The following is a 27,421-nucleotide window of genomic DNA, read 5'->3' on the forward strand; positions in this document are numbered from 1 at the left end:
TCTATAGTACTCTTCAAAAGTATCAAGATCATGAAAGGCAAGGAAAAAGTAAAGAATTGCCACAGACTGGAAGAGACTGAGGAGACATACTGACAAAATGAAACAGGAGAACCTAGATTGAATCTTGGTCCAGAAAAAGAATACTGGTGGCAAAACTGGTAAAATACAAATAAGTTCTATAGTTTATTTGACAGTATCATATTAAGATTAATTCCTTAGGTTTGAGAATTGTTCTATGCTTATGTAAGATGTTAACCTGAGGAGATGGGTAAAAGGTATATCAGAACACTCCATACTACTTTTACAATTCTTCTAAAGTTGTCTCAACAAAAAATAAAAACAGAGAAACGTCTAATTTTTGTTAGATGATTTAGAAGTACATTTGATTTCAAATACTATAAAGCTACCTGCCAAAATAATATGGAAAGGCAGAGTTACGGAAAACGGGGTTCAGCATTTCCATGATATGGACAGTTCATGACAGACTCTACACTATAAATGAGTATTCACTGCCAGCTCGTAGAATCATAAAGTCATTCAGTAACACTGAGTGATGTCTAACACATGAAATTCACTGTCATGTTTTTAAATTCATGCATTTTAAGAACCATTAGAGAATGATTCAACTGTAATATGGTAAAATGTAATATAATCAGTTTCTATTTCTTCAGCCATGGTTTCTTTGGGAGGTAGATGTCCGTATTAATACCAGCATTTTATCTCAAAGTTTAATCAGGGGTTTCAAAATAATGTCTATTATATAAGGAAAAAAGAGGTGCTTAAGAAATTTTTCCATATGAGCATTATTTGATCCAGGACTAACTGAATTAAGTCTAAAATGTCAAAACAGTGGTTTGTAGCTTTCCTTGAAGAGGTCCCTTACGTTCCTTGTAAGTTGTATTCCTAGGTATTTTATTCTCTTTGTAGCAATTGTGAATGGCAGTTCGTTCTTGATTTGGCTCTTGTTAAGCCTGTTATTGGTGTAGAGGAATGCTTGTGATTTTTGCACATTGATTTTATATCCTGAGACTTTGCTGAAGTTGCTTATCAGTTTCAGGAGTTTTTGGGCTGAGCTGATGGGGTCTTCTAGGTATACTATCATGTTGTCTGCAAATAGAGACAATTTGGCTTCCTCCTTTCCTATTTGAATACCATTTATTTCTTTTTCTTGCCTGATTGCTCTGGCTAGAACTTCCAGTACTATATTGAATAGAGGTGGTGAGAGAGGGCATCCATGTCTAGTGCCAGATTTCAAAGGGAATGCTTCCAGTTTTTGCTTATTCAGTATGATATTGGCTGTTGGTTTGTCATAAATAGCTTTTATTATTTTGAGATACGTTCCATCAATACTGAGTTTATTGAGGGTTTTTAGCATAAAGGGCTGTTGAATTTTGTCAAAGGCCTTCTCTGCATCAATTGAGATAATCATGTGGTTTTTGTTTTTGGTTCTGTTTCTGTGGTGAATTACGTTTATAGACCTGCTTATGTTGAACCAGCCTTGCATCCCCGGGATGAAGCTTACTTGATCATGATGGATAAGCTTTTTGATGTGCTGTTGCAATCGACTTGCCAATACTTTCTTGAAGATTTTTGCATCTATGTTCATCATGGATATTGGCCTGAAGTTTTCTTTTCTTGTTGAGTCTCTGCCAGGTTTTGGTATCAGGATGATGTTGGTCTCATAAAATGAATTGGGAAGGATTCCCTCTTTTTGGATTATTTGGAATAGTTTCAGAAGGAATGGTAAGAGTTCCTCTTTGTGTGTCTGGTAGAATTCGCCTGTGAACCCATCTGGACCTGGGCTTTTTTTGTGTGGTAGGCTTTTAATTGCTGCCTTGACTTCTGACCTTGTTATTGGTCTATTCATAGTTTCAGCTTCCTCCTGGTTTAGGCTTGGGAGGACACAGGAGTCCAGGAATTTATCCATTTCTTCCAGGTCGACTAGTTTACGTGCATAGAGTTGTTTATAATATTCTATGATGATGGTTTGAATTTCTGTGAAATCTGTGGTGATTTCCCCTTTATCATTTTTTATTGCATCTATTTGGTTGTTCTCTCTTTTCTTTTTTATCAGTCTGGCTTGTGGTCTATTTTGTTGATCTTTTCAAAAAATCAGCTCTTGGATTTATTGATTTTTTGCAGGTTTTTTCATGTCTATCTCCTTCAGTTCTGCTCTGATCTTAGTTATTTCTTGTCTTCTGCTAGGTTTTGAGTGTTTTTGATCTTGCTCCTCTAGCTCTTTCAATTTTGATGACAGGGTGTCAATTTTGGATCTCTCCACTCTTCTCATATGGCAACTTATTGCTATATATTTTCCTCTGGAGACTGCTTTAAATGTGTCCCAGAGATTCTTGTATGTTGTGACTCCATGTTCATGGTTAGGAAGAATCAATATCAGGAAAATGGCTATACTGCCCAAAGTAATTTACAAATTCAACACTATCCCCATCAAGCTACCACTGACTTTCTTCACAGAACTGGAAAAAACCACTTTGAACTTCATATGGAACCAAAAGAGCCAGCAGAGCCAAGTCAATCCTAAGCAAAAAGAACACAGCAGGAGGCATCACATTACTGGACTTCAAACTATACTACAAGGCTATAGTAATCAAAACAGCATGGTACTGGTGCCAAAACAGAGATATAGACCAACGGAACAGAAGAGAAACATCAGAGGCAACACAGCATATCTACAACCATACAATCTTTGATAAACCTGACAAAAACAAGCAATGGGGAAAGGACTCCCTGTTTAATAAATGGTGTTGGGAAAACTGGCTAGCCATGTGCAGAAAGCAGAAACTGGACCCCTTCCTGAGACCTTACACTAAAATTAAATCCAGATGGATTAAAGACTTAAACATAAGACCTGGCACCATACAAACCCTAGAAGAAACTCTAGGCAACACCATTCAGGACATAGGAGTAGGCAAGGACTTCATGATCAAAACACCAAAAGCATTGGCAACAAAAGCCAAAATAGACAAATGGGACCTAATCAAACTCCACAGCTTCTGCATGGCAAAAGAAACAGTCACTAGAGTGAATCGGCAACAAACAGAATGGGAAAAAATTTTTGCAATTTACCCATCTGACAAAGGGCTGATATCCAGAATTTACAAAGAACTAAAACAGATTTACAAGAAAAAAACAAAAAAACCCATCCAAAAGTGGGCAAAGGATATGAACAGACACTTTACAAAAGAAGACATACATGAGGCCAACAAACATATGAAAAAATGCTCATCATCACTGGTCATTAGAGAGATGCAAATCAAAACCACATTGAGATACCATCTCATTCCAGTTAGAATGGCGATTATTAAAAAATCTGGAGACAACAGATGCTGGAGAGGATGTGGAGAAATAGGAACACTTTCACACTGATGGTGGGAGTGTAAATTAGTTCAACCATTGTGGAAGACAGTGTGGTGAGTCCTCAAGGACCTAGAAATAGAAATTCCATTTGACCCAGCAATCCCATTACTGGGTATATATCCAAAGGACTATAAATCATTCTACTATAAGGACACATGCACAAGAATGTTCACTGCAGCACTGTTTACTATAGCAAAGACCTGGAACCAACCCAAATGCCCATCGATGATAGACTGGTCTGGGAAAATGTGGCATATATACACCATGGAATATTATGCAGCAATCAAAAATGATGAGTCCGTGTCCTTTGTAGGGACATGGATGAATCTGGAGAACATCATTCTCAGCAAACTGACACAAGAACAGAAAATGAAACACCGCATATTCTCACTCATAGGCGGGTGATAAACAATGAGAACACATGGACACAGGGAAGGCAGTACTACACACTGGGGTCTATTTGGGGGAATAGGGGAGGGGCAGCGGTGGGGGGAGCTGGAGAGGGATAGCACTGGGAGAAATGTCAAATGTGGGTGAAGGGGCGGAAGGCAGCAAAACACACTGCGATGTGTGTACCTATGCAACTATCTTACATGTTCTGCACATGTACCCCAAATCCTAAAACACAATAAAAAATTAAAAATTTAAAAAAAAATGTCAAAACAGGCCAGGCGCCGTGGCTCAAGCCTGTAATCCCAGCACTTTGGGAGGACGAGGCGGGTAGATCACGAGGTCAAGAGATCGAGATCAACCTGGTCAACATGGTGAAACCCCGTCTCTACTAAAAATACAAAAAATTATCTGGGCATGGTGGCGCGTGCCTGTAATCCCAGCTACTCAGGAGGCTGAGGCAGGAGAATTGCTTGAACCCAGGAGGCAGAGGTTGCAGTGAGCCGAGATCGTACCATTGCACTCCAGCCTGGGTAACAAGAGCGAAACTCCGTCTCAAAAAAACAAAAACAAAACAAAAACAAAAAAACCGTCAAAACAAAGTGAAAATATATGGCAATTCACACCTTTTTTTTTTTTTTGGTAACCCACTCATAGCCTTTGTTGTACTGTTCTCATATTAGAAGAGTTTGGAATATATATTAGACATTTTATCTTTTTAAGATGATATTAACTCTTGAAGTCACTTCCATTCCTGGAATCCTTCCTTTCTTCCTCCTACAAAAATTTATTGAACAATGATTGTGTGCCAGATACTGAGAAAGGTGAGGTGATAAAGATAAGTGAATCATGACAATATATAAGCACAATATTTTTATGATTAATATGCTACAGAGTTGGGTTATGACATCAAGTATACACTTCCTCATGCCCAAAAATGAGTATTGTGAATCTTTAAAACAAATACTTCTCAATGTAACTTATACTCGTCTTTCAATGTAAACTCAACATCAATGACTATATAGTTTGGAAATAAACTTATGTGTAGAAAGTGAATTTCTAAAACTTTACTACCAAGTGAACAGATTACGTTGCCTCAAATATCCTTATTTCAAATTGAATGTTATTTTCCCCAGAGTGAACTCATTAATCTTCGCAGTTTTATTGGAACTTAATAGCTCATTAGACATCTAAGTAACACATCTCCTATGGCACATTAATTTTTCATGGATGAAAAAGAAGTTGAATTTGCTTCAAGAAAAATTTAAAATGCTATTTTAGAAAATTCCACACAAAAAATTTCCTCAATAGTGGCACTTTATAATCAGTATAAAAAATAACATCCCTATTTTCACTATTTCCACACCTTAAATTTACTGGTTGTATCTCTTAGCTACTACTTCGCTTTTATTAAAGAATGATTAAATGTTTAAGATTGTTTTGAACTGTTACCATAATGAAAACCACCACTGATACGTACTTAAATGATTCACAAAACAGACTACTTGGCAAGTATCAAATCAATTACAAAGCTTGCCTGAAAATGCATTCATTTAGCCAATGGTTTCTATGACCTATTAATTACTCTGTAATTATAAAATATTTCCCAATATTTCATAATTTAAGCTATAACACCTAAGAACAAAATTATTTTATACAATGAAATTTTAAAATATCTTACTTGAAAACAGATCTCCAGCAAGCTATACAAGCCATCTATCTATCCATTCCTCCCTGATTGAGCATGTGTCAGGCACTGTGCTAGTTGCTTAAAACAAAGGTATATAAACAATTATATACATTTTGTCTAATTACCACAGAAATTAGACAAATATAGTTTATTAAATTGACTTGACCTTTTTAGGCATATAGTTCCTTAAAAAAAAAAAGCAGGCCATATTCTTACAAATACAAAGCATTTTGATCTTTGAATCTTTGATTTTTAGATATACTGACTATTGGAATTGGAAGAGAAATTAAAAGTGATTTAATTCAACTTCTTGAAATGATGTTTACATTTTGTTTTTCTTTTATATATGTAAGTGTACAGATAAACACACATATACTCAAGTGGATATGGTTTTAAATTGAGCAGCTCTGTATACATAAATGGTAAATATCACTATTCTTTAATACAAATACAATAGTAATTATTTAATAAATATTCCAAGTCACAGAAATGAAATTTCACTGCAATGAAGATTCCACATAAATAACCTGGTTAAATCCATCAGTTTCTTTCAAATGTGTTTGTCTATTATCATCATGGTAGACCCTACTGGAGACATAAACAATCTGGGTGAGACATGTATGGAAGCTTATAGGAGAGCCTCTGGGAAAATATTCCTGATTCTTAAAAACAAACAAAAAACCACACACACACACACACACACACACACACACACACACACACCAGAGATCACTTTCACAGGCTTGTCACTATGCATTATAATGTGAGGATACAATACTTGGAGACCCCGTAGCCATCTTGTGGCCATGGGGATAAGTCTAAGGTTAAAAGGCTACACACTGATAATGTGAGAAAACAACAACAAAAACCTTCTTTAATTAATCCTATAACCACCAAGAGAGGTATAAGGCTATTTTAGTCGGGGTACGGGAAGTTGAGGGATGGGAATCAAGAATTTGGCTTCATACATGGTATGTTTAAAGGTCCTTATTAAAAGTTTAGTGAAGACAAATAGCAGTTGGATATGTGAGTTTAGAGCATGGTATAGATTAAGGGCTGAAGATATAAATGGGAAGTCATCATAAAGTAGTTGGCATTTACGGTCCTTTAAAGCCATCTCCAGACAATGTTCTCAAAGGATAGCAGAGTTCTAAGGACAGCATTAAAAAGAATTTAAAAGAAACAGGGGGAAAAACTCATAGACCTAGGAGAAATTTAAGAAAGATGCCAATACTGTAATTGATAAGGATTCTTTAAGTAACAGAAAAGCCACCTACTTTTAACATTTCATATTCTGTATATTTGAAATTGGGAAAATTGGGCAGTTACAGGATTAAAAAAAAATGGTATATAGTAAGTATATAATAATGTTATATAATAATAAGACAGACAGTGGTGCAATCATGGCTCACTGCAGCCTCAACCTCCTAGGCTCAAATGATTCTCTGGCCTCAGTCACCCAAGTAGTTGAAACTATATGTGTGCACCACCACAACCAGCTAATTTGTTTTTAGTTTTTGTAAAGATGGGGTTCTCACTATGTTGCCTAGGCTGGTCTCAAACTCCTGGCCTCAAGCGATCCTTCCGCCTCGGCTTCCCTAAGTGTTGGGATTATAGGCATGAACCACTGTGCCTGGCCTGAAGTTATAAATTAAAATATATAAAAATGAGAAAATACCTAAAAGTTAATGACTTCATAATGACATTATGTGGCAAACACATTGTTCAATAAAAATATTTTAAATGTTTAGAAAGTGCTATTTTTCATAATATAGACGTTCAACGATTTCTCAGAAAATTTAAATTTATATTTCTCCATTGCATGATGACAGGTTTTTTTTTTTCTGGTCTAAAATTCTATTTTGCTTTTCTTATTTTTAAAATTACTTGTATAATCTTTTATTGTAAAGAGAAAACCCATAAAGACAGTGTAGTTCTTTTAATTTTCTTTTAAAGTAGAAAATAAACTGTACTTGAATCTTTGTACATTCAAACTTTCAGGATTGTTTGAAATCCTGACATACTGAATTTCAAAATACTGATGAAAGCAGGAATACAGGTGAACCACAGCAGACATTTGAGACTTTGATACCAGTCTGAACTCTTAGAATCTAGGTAGTCTAAATAACTGTCAGAGGACTCAGTACGGAAATGATACACCCCATAATTAATTTGTTACGTTTCACACATACCACAAAAAGCACAATAAATATTGAACAAGATGCCGATTTCTAGAAAGCTGTACAGAAAACTTGGTAACATGTTCTCTGGAAAAAACAGGATTTTAATGTACAAATAAATCTTTATGCAGTATTTAAACTAAGCTTTACTTAAAAATTTAATGATGCAAATGAAAGAATAAGAAATTTAAAAATGCCCCTTCCTAGCTCCTTCCTTTCCTTCTTTCTTCTTTTTATTCATTTGATAGTAATGTAGTGAATTCGTATGATGCACCATATGTTTAGGACAGGGAGGAGAACAAACAGAGGTGATATCCATTCTCAAGAAAATGATACATTTGAAAGGCAAACCTGTGTTCAGTTTATGCCTCTCTTCTTCATAACCAGCAAACTTAGAAAGAACCCTTTATGTTTCTTTAGCATATCAAATTATTTTGTTATAAAATGTTTCCTGCACAGGCCGGGTGCGGTGGCTCACGCCTGTAATCCCATCACTTTGGGAGGCCAAGGCAAGTGAATCACGAGGTCAGGAGTTTGAGACCAGCCTGGCCAAGACGGTGAAACCCTTTCTCTACTAAAAATACAAAACTTAGCCAGCAACAGTGTCGGGTACCTACAATCCCTGCTACTCTGGAGAACCACTTGAACATGGGAGGCAGAGGTTTCAGTGAGCCGATACTGTGCCACTGCACTCTAGCCTGGGTGACAGAGCAAGATTCCATCTCAAAAAGAAAAATGCTTCCTGCACAACAATAACCCTAACTATAAACAATAACAATAACCACAAGCATTCTAATGCTTATTGTAACTCTCCTGGATGTTTTTTCCCCATCCCATCGTCTTCCCTTCCTTCTTACCAGATGTGACCAATACAATAAACTGAATATTAATGACTCCCTGGCATATTGCTATACGTCAACACTTCATATGAATGTATGATGCCATGTAAATCTTCTGTAACTTGTAATTTATTTTCACCATTACATGTATATATTTATCCAGGTTATACTTAGTATGTTTTTCATCTCATAAGCTAGCATCACACACTAGAAACATTCCAGTTAAAGAAACAATAAATATATCACTATCATTTGATCTTGTTTTAGAGTGTTAGCCAAGACAAGCAGAAAAGAGAAAGAAGTATAAAAATTGTAAAATAAGAGGTGAAACTATCCTTATCTGTTGTATACTTAGAAATATCAAGAAAATCAATAGAAACACTATTATAAACAAGATAATTCAGTGAGGATCTCTATTCACACATGAGGAAAATCATCAATAGATAACAAAAAATAAAACTACAGATTATTCAAGACAACTTTTAAATTCCATATCAGCATTCTTTTATTTATCTGCCTAAATTTCAAGACTGATTAAAAGGAATACTGGCCACCAAGTATAGTTCTAAGAAGAGCAAATTGATATATAAGTAATTTGCATTCAAAAGATAAATTAGACGCCAAGGTAAGTTGCAACAGATTGTCAACAGATTTCTAGACTATTTTTCTTTAAAGAGCCGTAAGAGTTGAGAGCTAGAAGGTATTTTATTTAAAAATTACTCAATCCATTTAAAACAAATTCTGTAGATAGAAAAGCCATTCCCAGAATACATAATGAATTTCCCCAGAGTCCCATAGCCAATTGATAGAATCTGAATTTATGTCTCCTAAGTTGTAGTCAGGAATTGTCTGCCATGATGAGTCAGTACTGACCATAATGAGTCAATATGACTTTAGATCAAATGATGACAAATCAAGCATGTATTTAAAAAAGTGTGTGTGTATGCACCCTATGTCTTTTAAAAACAACTGTGATGGCCTTACCTAAAACATCTACATGAGCACAGCAGAAAATGTACAGCCTTTGGTGTCAGACAAATCTTTTTTGAATCCTGCTTTGGCACTTACTATTGGTTTGACTTTGTGAAAGGCACATGACCCCAGTCTCAGTTTTCTTACCTGTAAAATGAAAAAAGAAAAAAAAAAAAACCCTATTTCAAAGAATGACTTTGGGTTTAAAAAAACAAAAATGATGATGTAGGCAAATTATGCTAGTAAAATATTTATAACACAGTAAAAGTAGATACCCTAATGTTAGCTATAGTTATTATAAAATTTAAAATATATTTCCAAAAATTGTGCTTCAAAGTTGAGCTCAGATGCACAGTTGGTGAAAGTGCTTTTTCTTCTAACTAAAATTAAGATAAACATTTTTGCTTCCTTTTCTAAAAGTTTAGAAAAGAATTACTTTAAGAATTAAGTTTACATAAATGTTCCTATTTGTTTATGAACCTACATATATGTGTTTGTTATGTGTCAGGTTCTGTTCAGGAGATGCAGAAATAGTGGTGAAAAACCACATATCATCCTCATGGCCCTTAAATTTCAATAGAAAGAAACAGGCAAAGAACTGTTAACATAAAAAGAATTTCATATTTTGATACAGTGAAAAAAATAGGGTAAAGGAACAGAAAGTATGGGAACACATGTTTTCTTAGGTAAGGTAGTCAAGGAAGCCCCTCTACAAAAGAGCTGACATTTGAGCAGAGATCTGAATGATTTGAAGGAACCAGTCATGTACTGATCTGTGAGAAGAGAAGGTACAGGGACAGGGGACAACGGCAAGGGCCCTAAAGTAGAAATAAAAAAGCATGTATGAGCAGCAGAAAGGTTGGGAAATCTAGCATAAGATGAAAAGTGAAGTTGATGACGACATAGCCCATAATGGTTATTTGATTTGCAGTGAGAAGCCACTGGAGGGTTTAAGAATTTAAATAACATGTTTGCTTTTGGGTTTTGAGCTTATTATGGCTGTAGTATAGAGAAAGATGGGTAAAAATTAGGAAAAAACACAAATACAGAGATAAGGAAGTAGGCAATTGCCAACAGATCAGAAATGATGGTACTTCGAGTACTTAATATAGTCACAATAGAAAGAAGTATAATAGGCTTTGGACGTAAGCAAAAGAAAGTAATTAGGAATGACTACTCTGCTTTTGATTCTCAAAAATGATGAAACTGAGGTGGGAAAGACTGTGGGAGAACTAAATTGTGATGGGAATAGAGAAGAATCAAGAAACCAATAATTCTATTTTGGTAACATTAAGTTTGAGCCAATCTTTATGTATCTAGTAGGAATGTCAGGCAAACATTTGCATATATTAATTTAGATCTTGGGAGAAGAGTTTGGGGATAGTATTACACATTTAAAAGTCCCCCAGATACAAATAAAATTGCATGCAATTGCCCAGGAACATACAAATAGAGAAGAGCCGCAATGACCAAGCCTTAGTAACACAACTTGAGCACCAATGGAGAATTGAGCTAAGAAGACTGAGAAGGGTCTGTTGGTTACAAAGAGAAAATCAGAAGTTACAAAACCAAGAAAAGAAAATGTTTCAAGAAAGAGGGAATGGTCGACTTTGTTAAATGACACTGAGAAGTCAAGTAAGATTTAGACAAAGGCTTATTAACTATTGAGTCTGACAAGAAAGAGATGGTAGGTGACATTAACAAGAGCCATTGTAGTAGAGTAATGGGGACCAAAGACTGGTCAAAACAGCTTAAAGAGGGAATGAGAGATGCTATTTTGCACTTCACCCTTCCTCTTTAATTTCAGAAACATGGATACTAACTGGAACTGTAGCAGCCATCTTTGAACCATAATGGAAAGACTAAAAGAATCACAGTAAAAATCACTCCTGATAGCCTTGAACTGCTATCTCTGAACTTCTAAAGTTACATTTTACAAGTCCTATATTTAGTCAAACCTTTCCTGCAGCATAAAAATACATCCTCCACAAACACATATGGTTCTTTATCCTAGTTTCTCAGCTTTCAGTTTGAATAAAAAATAGGCTGAGTGTGATGGCATATGCCTGTAATCCCAGCACTTTGAGAAACTGAGGTGGGCAGATCCCTTGGGCTCAGAAGTTCAAGACCAGCCTGGGCAACATGGTGAAACACAGTCTCTACTGAAAAAAAAAAAAAAAAAAAAAAAATGAGCCAGGTGCCATGGCACACACCTGTATTCCTAGCTACTCAGAAGGCTGAGGAGGGAGAATTGCTTGAGCCCAGGAAGTTGAGGCTGCAGTGAGGTGCAATCGCACCACTGGACTCCAGCCTGGGTATCAGAGCAAGATTCTGTCTCTAAATAAGTAAATAAAAAGCAAAAAAGCTGTATCATTGATTTGCACAAAAGTGAGTCTATTGCATTTATTGTAAACAGAACATGTTTCATGATGTGATTTTATATTTACATGCTCTAGTTATGCTGGAAATGACCATATAAAGCTGAATGTATGTATGAAAGGAAAATCTCAAACATAGTAGAGTTCTCTAAATGCTTTTGTAAAAATGTACATCTATATTGCCTTATACCCCCAACCATAGATACTCAAATTCAAATCTCTCAATTTCAATTTAGTGTCCTGAGAATTATCTCTACATGATTGCAATCAGGATGTGTATAACACTTCGTAGTCTTTCACTTATTTCTTAAAACATTTCCAATTCTGATGAAAAAAAAGAGACATGAAGGTGAGGAAATGCAGGTCCTGAGTACAGACAACTATTTAGAAATTTTGCCATAGTCTGGAAGTGGGACAACAGCTGGAGAAGGAATAAGGACAAGGTTAGAGTCTCAGAAGAATGGAAACTATTAAAATATTTGTCAAAGAAAATACTGAAGGAGAAATTCCTCTTGAACGAACAAAGATATTTCCCATCTGATATTCCTGTAGTATTAGTCTCAAAAATAAAGTCTTAGATATTACTAAAATTATTTTATTTCAAAATAAAATTTGGAATTTCTAAGTATATGTGAATATATTTGTAATATATGTAAATATATGTGAAATATTCTGTTAAAGGAATTTTCACATTTTCATTGTTAAGCACCAGAAACTCATAGAACAGAATGTCTTCAGCATAGATTTTTCCAATAAAACATTTAATAATGTAATTTAATTAATAAGTTTGTAATAAATTTAGCTCAACATACTCAAGTTACCTGCCATTGCTTTTTAAAAAAATTAATGAGAATATAAATTATGCTTTTACATTTTCCTCAGTTTACTTTCCAATACTAATCCAACAAGTATAATATATGACAATGTGCAATGCATAGAAGTAAAAGAGCAAAAAATTAAAAGGCTTAGGCATCTATGATGTTAATTTACTGTAAAATAAGATTATAAGAATATTCCATATATCTATAATGCATGTTACTTTTCATGCTTGTTAGTATATTTCCTTATGGTACAATGCAGTTATTTGATTAGAAAAGTAGTTCCTTAAATACTTTGATGAAGTTAAATATATTAATATAATTTTTTTAAAAAGTTGCTGTCAAATTGCTGCTTTAGGGCAATGATAGTGCTAAAACTGGAAAAATGCTTCATAATTGTAACAAGTGAATCAGCAACTTTCTATTATAAAAATAATTTAGAAATTCTCAATTCTTTTCCGCCCATAGTGAAGTAACTGACTAATGAAGAATTTGGAGATTTGCTCATCTTCAGTCTATAAAGTTTTAGCAGCAATAATTGTATCATAGTGACTTTTTTTAAAATGTGAATTTTTCAGATATGAAGGACATACGCGCATTCTAAGAGGAACTGTTTGTCTTCCTACAGCCTCAATGAAATGGCCAATGGAATTTTAAAAAATAAGAGAGAAAAAGAGAGCAAGTGAGGACATACGCCCATAATAGTACTGAAATGAAGTCAGACTTCTACCACATTCTAAAAATATTGAGAATATTTTGCTGGGATCCTTCAAACCAGGTTAGTTCCCGTGCCATTTGCACCCTTCCTCTGAGGGTTTTTTCTTTTTATCATTTTTTAAATTGTGGCATAATATATATATAACATAAAAATTTACCATCTTAACCATTTTAAGTATACAGTTCAGTGGTATTAAATGCATTTATATTATTGTAAAACCATCATCATCATTCATCTCCATAATGCTATCTTGCAAAACTAAAACTATGTATCTATGTTTGTATCACACAAAATATCTCATTCCCTCCTTCCTCTACCCCGTAGCAACCATGATTCTACTCCGTCTCTATGACTTTTGACTACTCTCACTGCCTCACATACTAGAATTATACAGTATCTGTTTGTGACTGGCTTATTTTACTGAGCATAATGTTCTTAAGGTTCACTTATGTTGTAGTACATCTCAGATTTTCCTTCCTTTTTTCTGCCACATCACCAACATCACCATAAACATTTATCATTTCTGTGTTATGAACATTCAAAATCCTCTTTTAGCTTTTTAAAAATCTAAATTACTGTTAACCATATTCAACCTACAGTGCTGTAATATATCAGGAACATTAGGAAATATAATTATACATTATTATATAAATATATATTACATTTAATTATATCATATAATTATAGTGCTGCAGTAAACATGGGGTACAGATGCTAATTTATAAATTTTAATGCTGCAGTAAGCATGGGGGTAAGGTATCTCTGTAATAAACATGGAGGTGCAGGTATCTCTTCAATATACTAACTTCCTTTCCTTTAGATAAATACCCAGTAGTGTGACTGTTGGGTTATAAGTTAGTTCTACTTTTAGGTTTTGAGAAACATCCATACTGTTTTCCATAATGGCTGCATGAAGTTACATTACCACCAACAGTATGCAAGATTTCCCTTTCCTCTGCATCTTTGCTAGCATTGGCTATTTTTCATCTGTTTTATTATGGCCATTCTAACTGGGATGAGATATCTCTTCATGGTTTGATTTGTAATTCCCTGATGATTAGTGATGTTGAGCATTTTTTCATATACTTATTGATTGTATGTCTTTTGAGAAATTTCTATTCAGATAATTTTTAAAATCAAACGAATTGGGTTTTTTTTGTTTGTTTTTTGCTTTTGATTTGAGTTCCTGCTATGTTCTACAGAACATTTAAGGGGTGAATACTGTGCAATTACTTTTTTCCCCCAGTTTTAGGTTGTCTCTTCACTTTATTGATTGTTTCCTTTGCTGTACAGAAGGTTTTTAGTTTCAAATAGTCCCATTGGCCTATTTTTGGTTTTGGTACCTGTTTTAAGAGCACCTTGGGTTCTTTTTCCATAGTTTTCATGTCACTTGTTTAGATACATTTTATAGACCATAAACATCAAGAGGATAGAGGTTAGGAACTGCAAGAATACCAGGGTACTTCCCCAAACTATTAGTGCACATTACACTTATAAGAAGCTTAGTAGACATTTGTTAAATAATGGTAAAAAGAAAAGCTAGAAAAACATATACCAATGTGCAAACAGCAGTAATCTATGCAAGGTAGGTCATGACTTTTATTTATCTTTATTTTTCTGCATTTCCAAATAATCTACAATAAACATGCATCACATATATAATGAAAATAATACAGTCAAAAGTGTACTATATCTTAATCTGTCATTTAAATCCTTATTAAATAAATCATAGATAAGGAACAATATAAAAAAATAATTGGCTGGGAATGGTGGCTCATGCCTATAATCCTAGCACTTCGGGAGGCAGAGGTTGGGAGAATCACTTGAGTCCAGGGGTTTGAGACCAGCCTGGACAACATATGAGACCTAGTCTCTAAGAAAATAAAAATAAATTAATCCTTCATGGTTATTTATAGAAAACATTTATGCTAAATGACATTTATATATTTTATTTACAAATTATTATAGCCTATTATCTTTAAACAATTATCTAAGTACACATTTTAGTACTATAAACCATAGTTCAATATAATTTTGTTTTTCATTGTTGTAAAGGCCAATTACCAAGCAAAATTAAAGAAATATAGATTCCCAAATCAAGGCAAATAATTCTGACAAAACTTTATATTATTTATGCTTTATATTCCTAATTTTTAAGTGATGTGGATTAAATAACAGATTATATTTTCCTATTCTATATAAATATTTCACTGTACAACAAGATCCAAGCAAGAAATTATAGGGCTACAATTGCTGTGTGGGCAGAAAATTCTAGATTCTTTAGACTGGTATCTTGTATGACATTAGCCAATTAACCATTAAGTCATTAAAGGAGTGTTATCCCTGTATACTTAGAATAACAATTAGTTTTTAAAAACTCACGGGAGAAGACTGTAAACTAGTAATATAAGAACTATTTCATTTATATTTTATTGCATTTTAGGAGTTTTGTGAAAATCTTGCATAGTGAACATGTGACTAAAGCAAAATCTTACCATCATTTTTTCCCCTATCAAATCTAACAGGATCTTCTTTATGCTAAAGTTTGTGATGATAAGAGGTTAAACTTGTCACAAACATTTTTAATAAAATACTGCTTTTTTACTTTAATATATGGAAGACATTTTCAAGAAGGAAAATAGGATGTTATCTTTGTTATAAGCTTGTTGCTGAAATGATTTAGATAGTTTTCTTTCCTACACAGTATCAGAGTAAGGCACTTCTTTTCAAGCAATGAATTATAGCTGGTACTTCAAACTTACTCTATTTGTATCTCCTAGTCCAGAAAAGTGAGAAAACATAAATATTTATTCTATATAAACAGAACAGGCACAAGATGCAGATAAAAATGATCCATAATGCAGCAGTGAATAATTGCTAGGTGTATCATTATAAAAACAGAAAAGGGCATCAAATATTTCTACCAGCTTTAAATTTTAAGATACCCAAGTTTACCGAGAAAATAAAAAATCTGTAATTTTAGATGTTTGGAATAATATGTGTTTGTGGTTCATAATTTTTCACTGATAATAAATTCAACACTGTTGTCTACATTTTGGAGAAAACTCAGTAAAACTATTTGCTTTAACTGAAAAGCATATGCAACAGCAAAACTAACAACAAAAACCCCTAAGAAATTTAAGATATCCTAATCTAAACTGTGTAGCTATTTGCTTATTTATTTAATTTTCTGATTTGTAGGTATTCAAAATATGGCCATTTGAAATTTTCTCTGTAAATAATACTTTTCATATTTTAATAATTTGAGGAAGATAAGCTAGTATTTCTTTTCTCTCACCAAGCAGTATTTATTTTCAATTGTGATAGATGAAACAGTAAGAAAAAGGCAGTATCAAGTAGGAATTAAAAACATCTATATCAATAATAAAACCATGTAAGTATTAAAAACTTACAGCTGTTACAAGTTCAGACTAGGTTTAAAAAATGAAACACAAAATATCAATAATCAGGTAGAGAGTTACACACTGTCACTGATGTAACATAAAACTATTAATAATTTCAAGGAATGATATCTGTACATAAGATAAAACTTCCCTGTGGGGAACGTCTACCAAATTACACTCTTGATGAAACTTGGCCTATTATATAACACAATGCCAAGAACAGTTTAAAATAACTTACTTTATATCAAACAATGAGAAAATATTTTTACTTTTTCTGCATATAACAAACAATAAACCCAACTAGCATAATCACACTAAGATATATATACTTCTGCGGAATTGTGTGGGCACTGTAAGAGATTTAGGCTGGGCGCGGTGGCTCAAACCTGTAATCCCAGCACTTTGGGAGGACGAGGCGGGTGGATCATGAGGTCAAGAGATCGAGACCATCCTGGTCAACAGGGTGAAACCCCGACTATACTAAAAATACAAAAAATTAGCTGGGCATGGTGGCGTGCGCCTGTAGTCCCAGCTACTCAGAAGGCTGAGGCAGGAGAATTGCCTGAACCCTGGAGGCGGAGGTTGCGGTGAGCCGAGATCGTGCCATTGCACTCCAGCCTGGGTAACAAGAGCGAAACTCCGTCTCAAAAAAAAAAAAAAAGAGAGATTTAATCACAAAATGAGCACTAGACTTCTGTACCATACAGGGGAAAGACCATTAGACTTGGAGACAGAAAATCAAAGTCCTTATCTAGGCCTGCGTCTACTTATTATGTATGTCCAGACAATTCATTTACAATTCCTCTGAACTCTGGATTTCTCAATTACAGAGATAACACTGAGGGAAACAAGATCTAACAGAATTTGGCCAGTTGATCTAAATTTAAATTATACAATCTCAACTATGCTAAATGAATGAGAAATACAAGTAAAACTTAAGATGTAAATGGATTGGTATTTTCCTCAACCAACCATGGAGAACCAACTCATTCCTGATGAGGAAATGTAAACTCAGGAGGGTAAAGGAATTTTCCCAGAGTAAGTGGAGAAGTAGATATTCAAATCCAGTCTGTCTTACTATAAACTTCATGTTCCTCAGAACATATTTTACTTAAATTTAATTTCATGGAAACAGACATAAAAAAGGAAGTTAACTAAGATATAATAAATTTAACAAACAGGAAACAGTATTGGTTTTTTGATATTTATATGAAGAAACTGATCATATATCAAAGATACCTCGCAGGAATTAAACATTTCTCAATGTCAGTAAGTACTTGTGAACAATTTCAGATAAAGCCAGCATTGTACTGGCATTAGTATAGAAATTTCAATCCTACTATTTGACCATGTTAAAGTCCTATTTCAACTTCTTTGCTTGAAATGCTAGCCTCTTTAAATATTTCTGCATTGTAAATTCTTGCAGTTATATTTCTTTGTATAAGAAAACCAAGAAATTTATAAATCCATAGCTCATTATTGTTGAACAATGAAAGATCTTATCGCAAAAGCCTAAAAAAAAAAAAACCCTACACAAAATTAGCAATATAGGCAAAACATTACTTTCTCCTATACTGTGTATATTTGCTTCTATAAATGCATTCATATACCTAGATACCTAGCAAAAAAGACATAGACCTACATATCAGTCATAATGTACTACAATGGCCAGTACACACTAGCCTAAACGAAGTGTAGATTTACTGAGTTTTGAAAAACATTTGTTTTAAAGGTGAAACTGAATAGGTAGAATAAAACAGGATATATCAGACAGAGTAAGGATAAAAAAAGTTTTCTTTCAGTGTAGGGGGGGTATGCATATGTGTATATGGTAGGGTTGTATAATGGGCTATGTAGGAGTTTGTCTCTGAATATGTGTAGAGTTGTTTGTAGAGACATATGTACAGGTGTGTGCAGGGGTATGAGAAGGTTTGTGCATAGAATTATGTGTAGTCATGTATAGAAATGTGTATAAAGGTGTATTTAGGCATGTGTACAGAATACTGTGTAGAAACATGTAGGACGTGATGGGGTAACATGTATTTCTTACTGTGTATTCTAGTCAAAGATCTCTGGAAGTAACTGTTCCAACCAACCAGCCTGTTCGGCTGGGTTATTCCCACTACTCTGACAAGAATCTCAAAGTCAATGTCATTATTATATGAACTTGCTGATCACAATGATGGATTAATACATTATTAGAAATAGTAGTCATACCCTATGGAAAATTTTACTCAATTCTCATCAATTCTATAAACATTTACCTTAAGTTTTACTTTTTGTACATTAGAAAGTATCAAAAGTTACCTGTCTGTATTTTCTAGTTTTTGTTATTTATTTTTCATTTATTTCAGAAACCAAGGTAAATTACTGACACATAATACATACTTGACTTCCCTTTTAAACCTCCAATACTTTAGGATTAATGCGAAATAGATATACTCTTCATTAAAATATAATATAACTTGGTAAAATCCTTTAAATGTGATTTCAAAGCAAAGGCTGATTATTTGTTTGTCTTTAATTTCTCACAATATAAAATTCATCAAAATGTGGCAATTAGTTAACTCCATTAGGCTAACTTGATTATGTTCCTACATATGTCAATATGTAAAGTAATTCAAACTGACAACAGAACTTGTAAAATTAATCTTCTTATATAATATAAATGACACTAAGTCATGTATTAAACTCTCCCAAATATCCGAAGAAACAGGTGAGAATACATTGAAATAAATAGTGATTCTGGATGGTGAAAGATAGATAAATGCCTACTTTTTCGAAACAACAACCAAAATTATTTAAACGTTTTCTCTCAATAAATCTGTAAATTTTAAAACAAATTATAAATAATTTACTTCTATGATACTGACAAATTTTGAGTTAAATTACTCAAAATTGCGTACTACTGTCAATTTCAGTGAAACTATAAGATATTTTTTAAATTTTCTGCTGTAAAAATTTGTCATATGAATGTGAATATTGTGAATATGAAAACAATAATAATGCCATTTGCAGACCTCCCTGCTCCCTGAGATTTTTACAATATCTCCATGGCCTTAGCTTTTATTAGCTATTTTAAGACTCATTTAGGGGGAAAAAAGAAAAAAGACAATGTTTTTAGAAACATCTTCTTCCCCAAGCTACCAACACAGGTAAAAAATGTAACAACCATCTGTTCATGTTTGGATAGGTTACTTGAGTTCCAAGTTCACCTAAGCTATGTGGGTTCTAAATTTAAAAAAAAGTAAAAATTTAAAAATATTTGTAAATATTTTATGATTCAAGTCAATGAGTTTAAATTTTACTGACTGAGAAGCAAATGACAATGAAGCTGAGTATAAAATAACAGAAGTCTTCAAATTGTAACAAGGAAAATACAATGAAAAATCCACTATTCCCACTCCTCATGTTAAGACTTTGAGTACTTATCTTCACGATCTTTTTTCTCTTCAAAGAACTTGCACAAATGACATGCAAGTGAAATAAACTTTAGAAATTAAAATATTATTTGTTATAATATGTTAAGTATATGATTTACATATTATGTTACTGTTTTACTTTATTCTGCCAAATATTTTCTTGCCTAGTTTAATTATCACAATTGATGCTGTTAACACAAGTGAATCTACTGTTTACTTCTTAATGTAGTAGTATGCTCGTTGTGTGCAGGGCACAAACTGGCTTTGCTTAAAAATAATTTTTAATGTTTACTATGTAATAATAAGGGATAAAGTAATGTAAAAGCTGATTATGCCATTGTTTCTCAACTGTTTTTAGTTTCATTGTCATTTTCCAAGAAGTCTATTTTTCCCTGACTGTCTCCTCATGAAATTTTAATGCCACAGGTATATTGCTGATCTGTTTATGTTTATATGGATAGTTGTACTCTATACACGGAAAGAGCTAAGTATAAAGGTTAACTTTTTGTTTAATACAATATTAGGAATGACTCAATAGGGCCAGGCATGGTGGCCCATGCCTATGTAATCCCAGCACTGTGGGAGGCTGAGGTGGGCAGATCACCTCAGGTCAGGAGTTTGAGACTAGACTGGCCAACATGGCAAAACTCCATCTCTACTAAAAATACAAAAATGAGCCAGGCATGGTGGTGGGCACCTGTAACACTAACTACTCAGGAGGCTGAGGCAGGAGAATTGCTTGAAACCAGGAGACAAAGGCTGCAGTGAGCCACAATTGTGCCACTGCATTTCAGCCTGGGCAATGAGCAAAACTCTGTCCCCCCCAAAAAAGAATAACTCAATGCAATTTTTAAGTTAAAATGTAAAAGAGATTACTATTTCACTTTAGAACCAAATTTGCTGAATAACTTTAAATATGATTTATTTATATAAATTGATATGTCAAATTACATATACACATTATCAATTTATGTAAACATAAGAATAATAAAGTAAAATCAAGTTTTAAAAAATCATTCAAACCAATAAAACTGTAGTTCCAGCTAAAGTAAATGAAAAAAACTGAATTATTGTCTTAAAAATCATTCTTGCTGAATTTCAACTTTTTAAACTTTTGGATGGTAAGACAGAGTAACTCTTAACTAGAGTAACATGTGAAGTTGTCAGACACAAAAGTACTTAAGATCAAGCATAAGAAGTATTCACATGGCAGCCAATTGGCAGGCACTAACCACCTCTTCTAAAATAATTTTAAACAAAGCAATTGATAAAAAGTCCTCCCCTCACAGTCATTTGTCATGTTTTGTAGCATTAATTTTGTATATATTTTGTGTATTTTCCATGGATTCAAAGTCAGTAATGCTTGTGTAATACACAAAAAATTCTGAGAGATTAAATATTAAGAATAACATTTTCTTGGGAAGGGTTTAGCTGTGGAGTCACAAGCCATTGTAATTTTGCATTTTTGCCCCTGTAAGAACCAGTGTTTGCCCCCATTGAAAATGCACAGCATATGTCTTATAATATTAAGTTCTTAACAAAATGTTAGTAGTGGTTATTTCTTGAATATTTTTATCTTTACATATTAATTGTTCTCCAATTTTCTAAAATAAGCATGTGCTACTTTATAATTTTTTTAAAGTAATTAAAATAATTATGACCATGTTGACTGTAGACATCATAATTAGACCACAAATGATTGGTCTTAATATCTAACTATCTAGAGAAGTCTTTTTAAAACTACAGAATTTCTTGGTATAACTAACTTTATGTTTCTATACATTTGTTTATTCACTTTTTTCTTTAGCCTACATATCTAAAACATTCATAGTATACAAAGTAAAATACACATGATTAAGAACTACAAATGAATTTCTGAAAATTTTGACACTTTCTAGGATGTTAGAATAGAATATGGCAAAAGACATGCCGATACTCCACTTCTTTTAAGGTAGAAAAGGAGTAACTACGCAAAAGACTTAAACATAAAAAAGGAAAATGTACTTCTTTTTTTTTTTTTTTTTTTTTTGAGACAGGGTCTCACTCTGTTGCCCAGGCTTGAGTGCAGTGTGGTGATTTTGGCTGACTGCAACCTCCACCTCCCAGGTTCAAGTAATTCTCCTGCCTCAGCCTCCCAAGTAGCTGGAATTACAAGAACTCACCACCACTGCCAGGTACTTTTTTGTATTTTTAGTAGACATGGGGTTTCACCACGTTGGTCAGGATGGTCTTGAACTCCTAACCTTGTGATCTGCCAGCCTTGCCCTCCCAAAGTGCTGGGATTACAAGGTGTGAGCCATCACACCCAGCCATGTAATTCATTTCTTACTTGTGAATGCTGAAATAAAATTTCTGAAAATCTGTATTCATTCATAGTACAGAATACTTACTCTGGTAATTATATTATTTGTGCGTTAAATGATTAACTATGCTAAAATAAAGAGATAAAAACAGCCAAAGGCAAAAGACCTAATGCTGATGTTTTAGCTCAAATAAAAAGGAAACGTTCTGAATACCTTCAGTTTGCATCTTGAAAAAAAAATTACAGTTAAAATCTGACAGACCAGAACTATTTAACAGCATCACTGCCAATATGGCATACAATAGATATGGTAGTGTGGAAGTTACAACAGCTGCTAACTGCATCCAGCTTTATACTGACCTTAATATGTGATGAGAAATGAAGGATTTTACCATGTAAGAAATGCAAATAGAACTCATCTTAGGAAGAAAGGACAAGAAGCTAGGTTTGAAAGAAGACAGATGTGTAAACTATTTTCAACAATGTCACTTATGTAAAGCAAAAGCTTACCAATTTTTTTTCTACCTTTTCTTCTCTCTCTCTGTCCTTTTTAAATACCAGTTGACTTAAACGAGAAATGTCTGAATGTTAATTCTTTATCAGTTTTCATACATCATCCTTTACCTTGGTCAGCCAGCTGAAAATTATGTAAGCTATAAATTAGCTTTAAACAAGCTTTGAATCAGGTTAGAACAGGTTTTCGAATTAAAGAGCCTTCAGTATATTACAAGGTACTGTCATTTTATTACCCCAATCAATTCTGTGTGGCCCAAGGTAGAAGGAAAATGAATACTGTCTTCATTTGTAATGGGTTTATCTCCTACACCAGGCTCTGAAAACATAACCGAGGCAATGAATTGAAAGCTACAATGAATTGAAAGCTACAGTGAATTGAAAGCTATAGTTACATTGAACATTGCCAATGCAGGAAATCGTTGCTTCTTAACGAAGATGGAATTTCAATGGGAAAAAAAGGACACTCCTTTACTGTAAAAAAACATATGGAAAAATTAACGTTGATTAAAATTAAATTTAAAATACAGAGCATCTCCAAAAATTATAGTTAAGCCAGCATATCAAAAAAATTTTAAATGGTCTTTAAAGAAAGAAATAAAAACACAATAGATGTGCTATTTCCAGTGCTTCAGAAGTATTAAACTATTTACAAACATATTTTTTACCTTTATCTTAATGAATATCATTTCATTTATTTTCCCTGTGGACATGTGCAACTAAACAGAAAAGCGAATTAGGTATTGGTCAGGTTTACTGTCATCATCACTAGATTACAATAAACAGACAAACGAACCCACCCCACCCCCAAGCCCTAATAAGTATTATTGTCTCCATTTTAACAAGAGGAAACTGAGGCACAGAGCATGTAAGTCACTTGCTCCAGTTTACACAGTTACCTAAATAATTTGATTCCATGTCTGCATTCTTGAAGGAGACTATCTGACTAAAATACAGGGACACTGAATACATCTAAGAAACTAACTTCCCAGGAAAACATCTTGTATCAGACGCAATGAGGGATATTGCTGACGGGAAGTTAGAGACCTTAGAAGAGTCTGTCCAGTGAAGAAAGGGGTGGGTTTCATTGCCAGAGGACAAATATATCAGCATGTTTATGTGCAAGTATTCATATTACACACATATAAGAATGTGTTCACTCTTTTGACAAAATGTTCACTTGGTGATCTATGTGTTGCTCTCTACTTCATTATTCATTGTGTATCCTTTAGAGTTTACTCACAATTTTTTGCAAAATGATTTTACATATTACTTTTCAGCACTAAATTTGTTTTTATTTACTGAATAGATTTAATGACAAGATTATGATAATTTCTGAAGTGCTTAATGATAGATCAAACCAATAAATGATGGCAGAAACAACACTGACCAGAACTGACCTGGTCACAGCTCTGTCATTAACTAGCTGTTAAAAAGCTGTGTAACCCGTGGCTACTCTGAGGTCATCTCTCTGGGTCTCACTTTCCTCATCTGTAAAATAAAGCACTTGAACTAGATCAGTATTTTTCAAATTATCTAACCATGTAAGGGTCAGTAAAATCAATTTAGTGGATACTGATTAACTCTTTAAATCTAAAAATAAAAGAGAAAAAATTATCAGCATGCTTTACTCCATGAAATCTTAAAGTTATACAAGCAAACAATATAAAAGGAATGTTTTGTTTAAAAAGTCTGCAAGTCTCTAGATGATATTTCAGGTCCATATTAGCTATTCAATTCTATAATTCTGATAGATTTAAAGATACGACTTTTAAAAAATAGCTAAATGTTCACTAATAAACTAGATTTTAGGGTCTTTCCTGAATTGAAAATATAGGCGGTGCTCGGTTTCTAATCAACTTACATTTTACAAGTCTACTGGAAAGTTCATGATTTTAAACTTAAAACATTGCCCCAAAAAATCTTTTAAATGAGTTAAAGCCCCACCACAAGGACTATTTCAAATTCTGACTCTTGACAAGAGAAATTTCCCAGGCACTAGACAGTCTTTGATAAGGAATTAAAGTGGGAACTAGATAACTCTTTGATAAGGAATTAAAGTGGGAACTAGATAACTCTTTGATAAGGAATTAAAGTGGGAAGACTAATTTGTCAACACCTCTTACTACTTAGTAGCTTTCTACTTAAGTGATTAATATCCTTAAATCCCTCACTTGGTTCCTGATCCAGGTTACTCCTTCCCTTAAAAAAAGTTCAAACTCCAAAATTATTTCCCACAAACTCCTCCATAAACTAAAACGTTTTCTAACACGCTGCAATTGTTGCGTTTTGTAGATAAGCATCCAGGAGGAATTGTTTTATGATATAATATGTGCAATATAATATAAAGATGTGTTTGCTGTTGAGGAGATCCAAGTGTATAATTAGCAGAACTGTGGGGAGATGAAAAGTTTAAAGTAGAGACACTACCCTGAACTTCATATTGCATGTTCTATTTTGAAAAAGGAGTGCCTTCCTAGGGGAAGTACTATGAATATTAGTTTTTCCTGTCCTCTTTTGATCCCTAACATCCACTAAAGGGCCCCAAACAGATTTTCAGTGTTTTAAAACTAATTACATGATATTTACAACCCTTTATGATATGGTCTTAATCTAATGCCCAACCATTTTGCAATAAAAATATAACTGAAAAGACTATATTTTCCTTTTTTTTTTTTTTTTTTGAGACGGAGTTTCGCTCATTACCCAGGATGGAGTGCAATGGCGCGATCTCGGCTCACCGCAACCTCCGCCCCCTGGGTTTAGGCAATTCTCCTGCCTCAGCCTTCTGAGTAGCTGGGATTACAGGCACGCTCTACCGTGCCCAGCTAATTTTTTGTATTTTTAGTAGAGACGGGGTTTCACCATGTTGACCAGGATGGTCTCGATCTGTTGACCTCGTGATCCACCCGCCTCGTCCTCCCAAAGTGCTGGGATTACAGGCTTGAGCCACCGCGCCCGGCCGACTATATTTTCCTTACTAAATTGCCTTTGCTTTATTGTCAAATATCAGTTAACTATACTTTTGTGGGTCTATTTCTGGGCTCTCTATTCTGTTTAATTGACCTATTTGTCTATTCCTTCACAAATACAACACTGTCTTGATTACTGTAGCTGTGGTTGAGTAGTGTCAGTCCTCTGACTGTTCTCCTTCAATATGATGTTGGCTATTCTGGGTTTTCTACCTTTCCATATAAACTTTAGAATCAGTTTATCAAAATCCACAAAATAACTTGCTAAGAGTTTGATTGGGATTGCACTGAATCTATAGTTTAAGTTGAAAAGAACTGACATCTTGACAATGTTAATTTATCCTATCCATGAATATGGAATAGCTTTCTACTTATTTAGTTCTTGATTTCTTTTATTAGAATTTTGTAGTTTCTCTTATACAGATTTTGTGTATATTTTGTTAGATTCATACCTAAGAATTTCATGTGTTTTTTGGGTCCAAATCAAATGGTATTATGTTTTAAGTTTCAGCCTTGAATAGCCATTTCTCCAAAGAAGAGATAAACATCATCAACAGGTATATGAAAAGGTGCTCAACATCACTAATTATCAGGGATATGCAAATACAAGCCACTATGAGATACCATCTCATGCTCATTAGGATGGCTAATTATTAATAAGTAAAAAGATAACAAATGTTGGTGAGCGTGTGGAGAAAAGGGGAACTCATGTACACCATTAGTAGGAACATAAGTTGGTATTACCATTATACCATTATAAAAAAACACTATAAAGGTTTCTAAAGAAATTAAAAATAGAGTAACCATATGACCTAGAATCCCTCTTCTGGGAATATACTCAAAGGAAATGAAATCACTACCTCATAAAGATTCTTGCACTCTCATGTTCACTGCAGCATTATTTGCAATAGCCGAGATACAAAAACAACCTAACTGCCCATTAACAGATGAACAGATTAAAATATTGTGGTATAATAAATGGGGTATTATTTATCCCTAAAAAAGAATGAGATCTTGCCATCTGCCACAACACAGATGAACCTGGAGGACACAAGGCTAAGTGAAACAAGCCAGTCACAAAAAGAAAAATATTTAACGATCTCACTTTTATGTGGAATCTAAACAAAAAAATCTCAATTATATAGAGACAGAGAATACAATGGCAGTTATTAGTGGGAAGAAAATGGGGAAGTAGAGGTCAGAGGATGTAAAGCAGCAGATAGATAAGATTGAAAAGTCTAGGGATAAAATGTATAACCTGAGGGCTACAGGTATAGAATTGTACTGTATTTGGAATTCATGCAAAATGAATAGATTTAAATTTCAGCTATTCTTGTCACAATCCTCCCCTAAAAAATTGGTAATTATGTGAGATGATGGATATGCTAACTTGCACTTCAGTAACCTTTTTGCCATCTATACATATCCCATAACATCATGTTGTA

At 33.8% G+C, this 27,421-nt stretch overlaps 1 protein-coding gene across 13 annotated transcripts in view; it reads right to left on the reverse strand.

Annotated features, from left to right (window-relative positions):
* PHF14 (PHD finger protein 14) overlaps positions 1–27,421 on the reverse strand; it is a 247,910-nt gene that overhangs the window by 37,088 nt on the left and 183,401 nt on the right. The window contains exon 19 of one of the 13 annotated variants that reach the window (XM_078342666.1): positions 9,402–9,596. The exons of the other annotated variants lie outside the window; for them this stretch is intronic. Within the exon in view, the coding sequence (XP_078198792.1) occupies positions 9,471–9,596 (126 nt within the window). The 3' untranslated portion in view covers positions 9,402–9,470. Of the gene's footprint in view, positions 1–9,401; positions 9,597–27,421 lie in introns of those variants that run through there. 13 annotated transcript variants of the gene reach the window in all.

The sequence above is a fragment of the Callithrix jacchus genome, chromosome 11 (genome assembly GCF_049354715.1).
Source record: "Callithrix jacchus isolate 240 chromosome 11, calJac240_pri, whole genome shotgun sequence".
In the NCBI taxonomy this organism is placed as follows: Eukaryota; Metazoa; Chordata; class Mammalia; order Primates; family Cebidae; genus Callithrix; species Callithrix jacchus.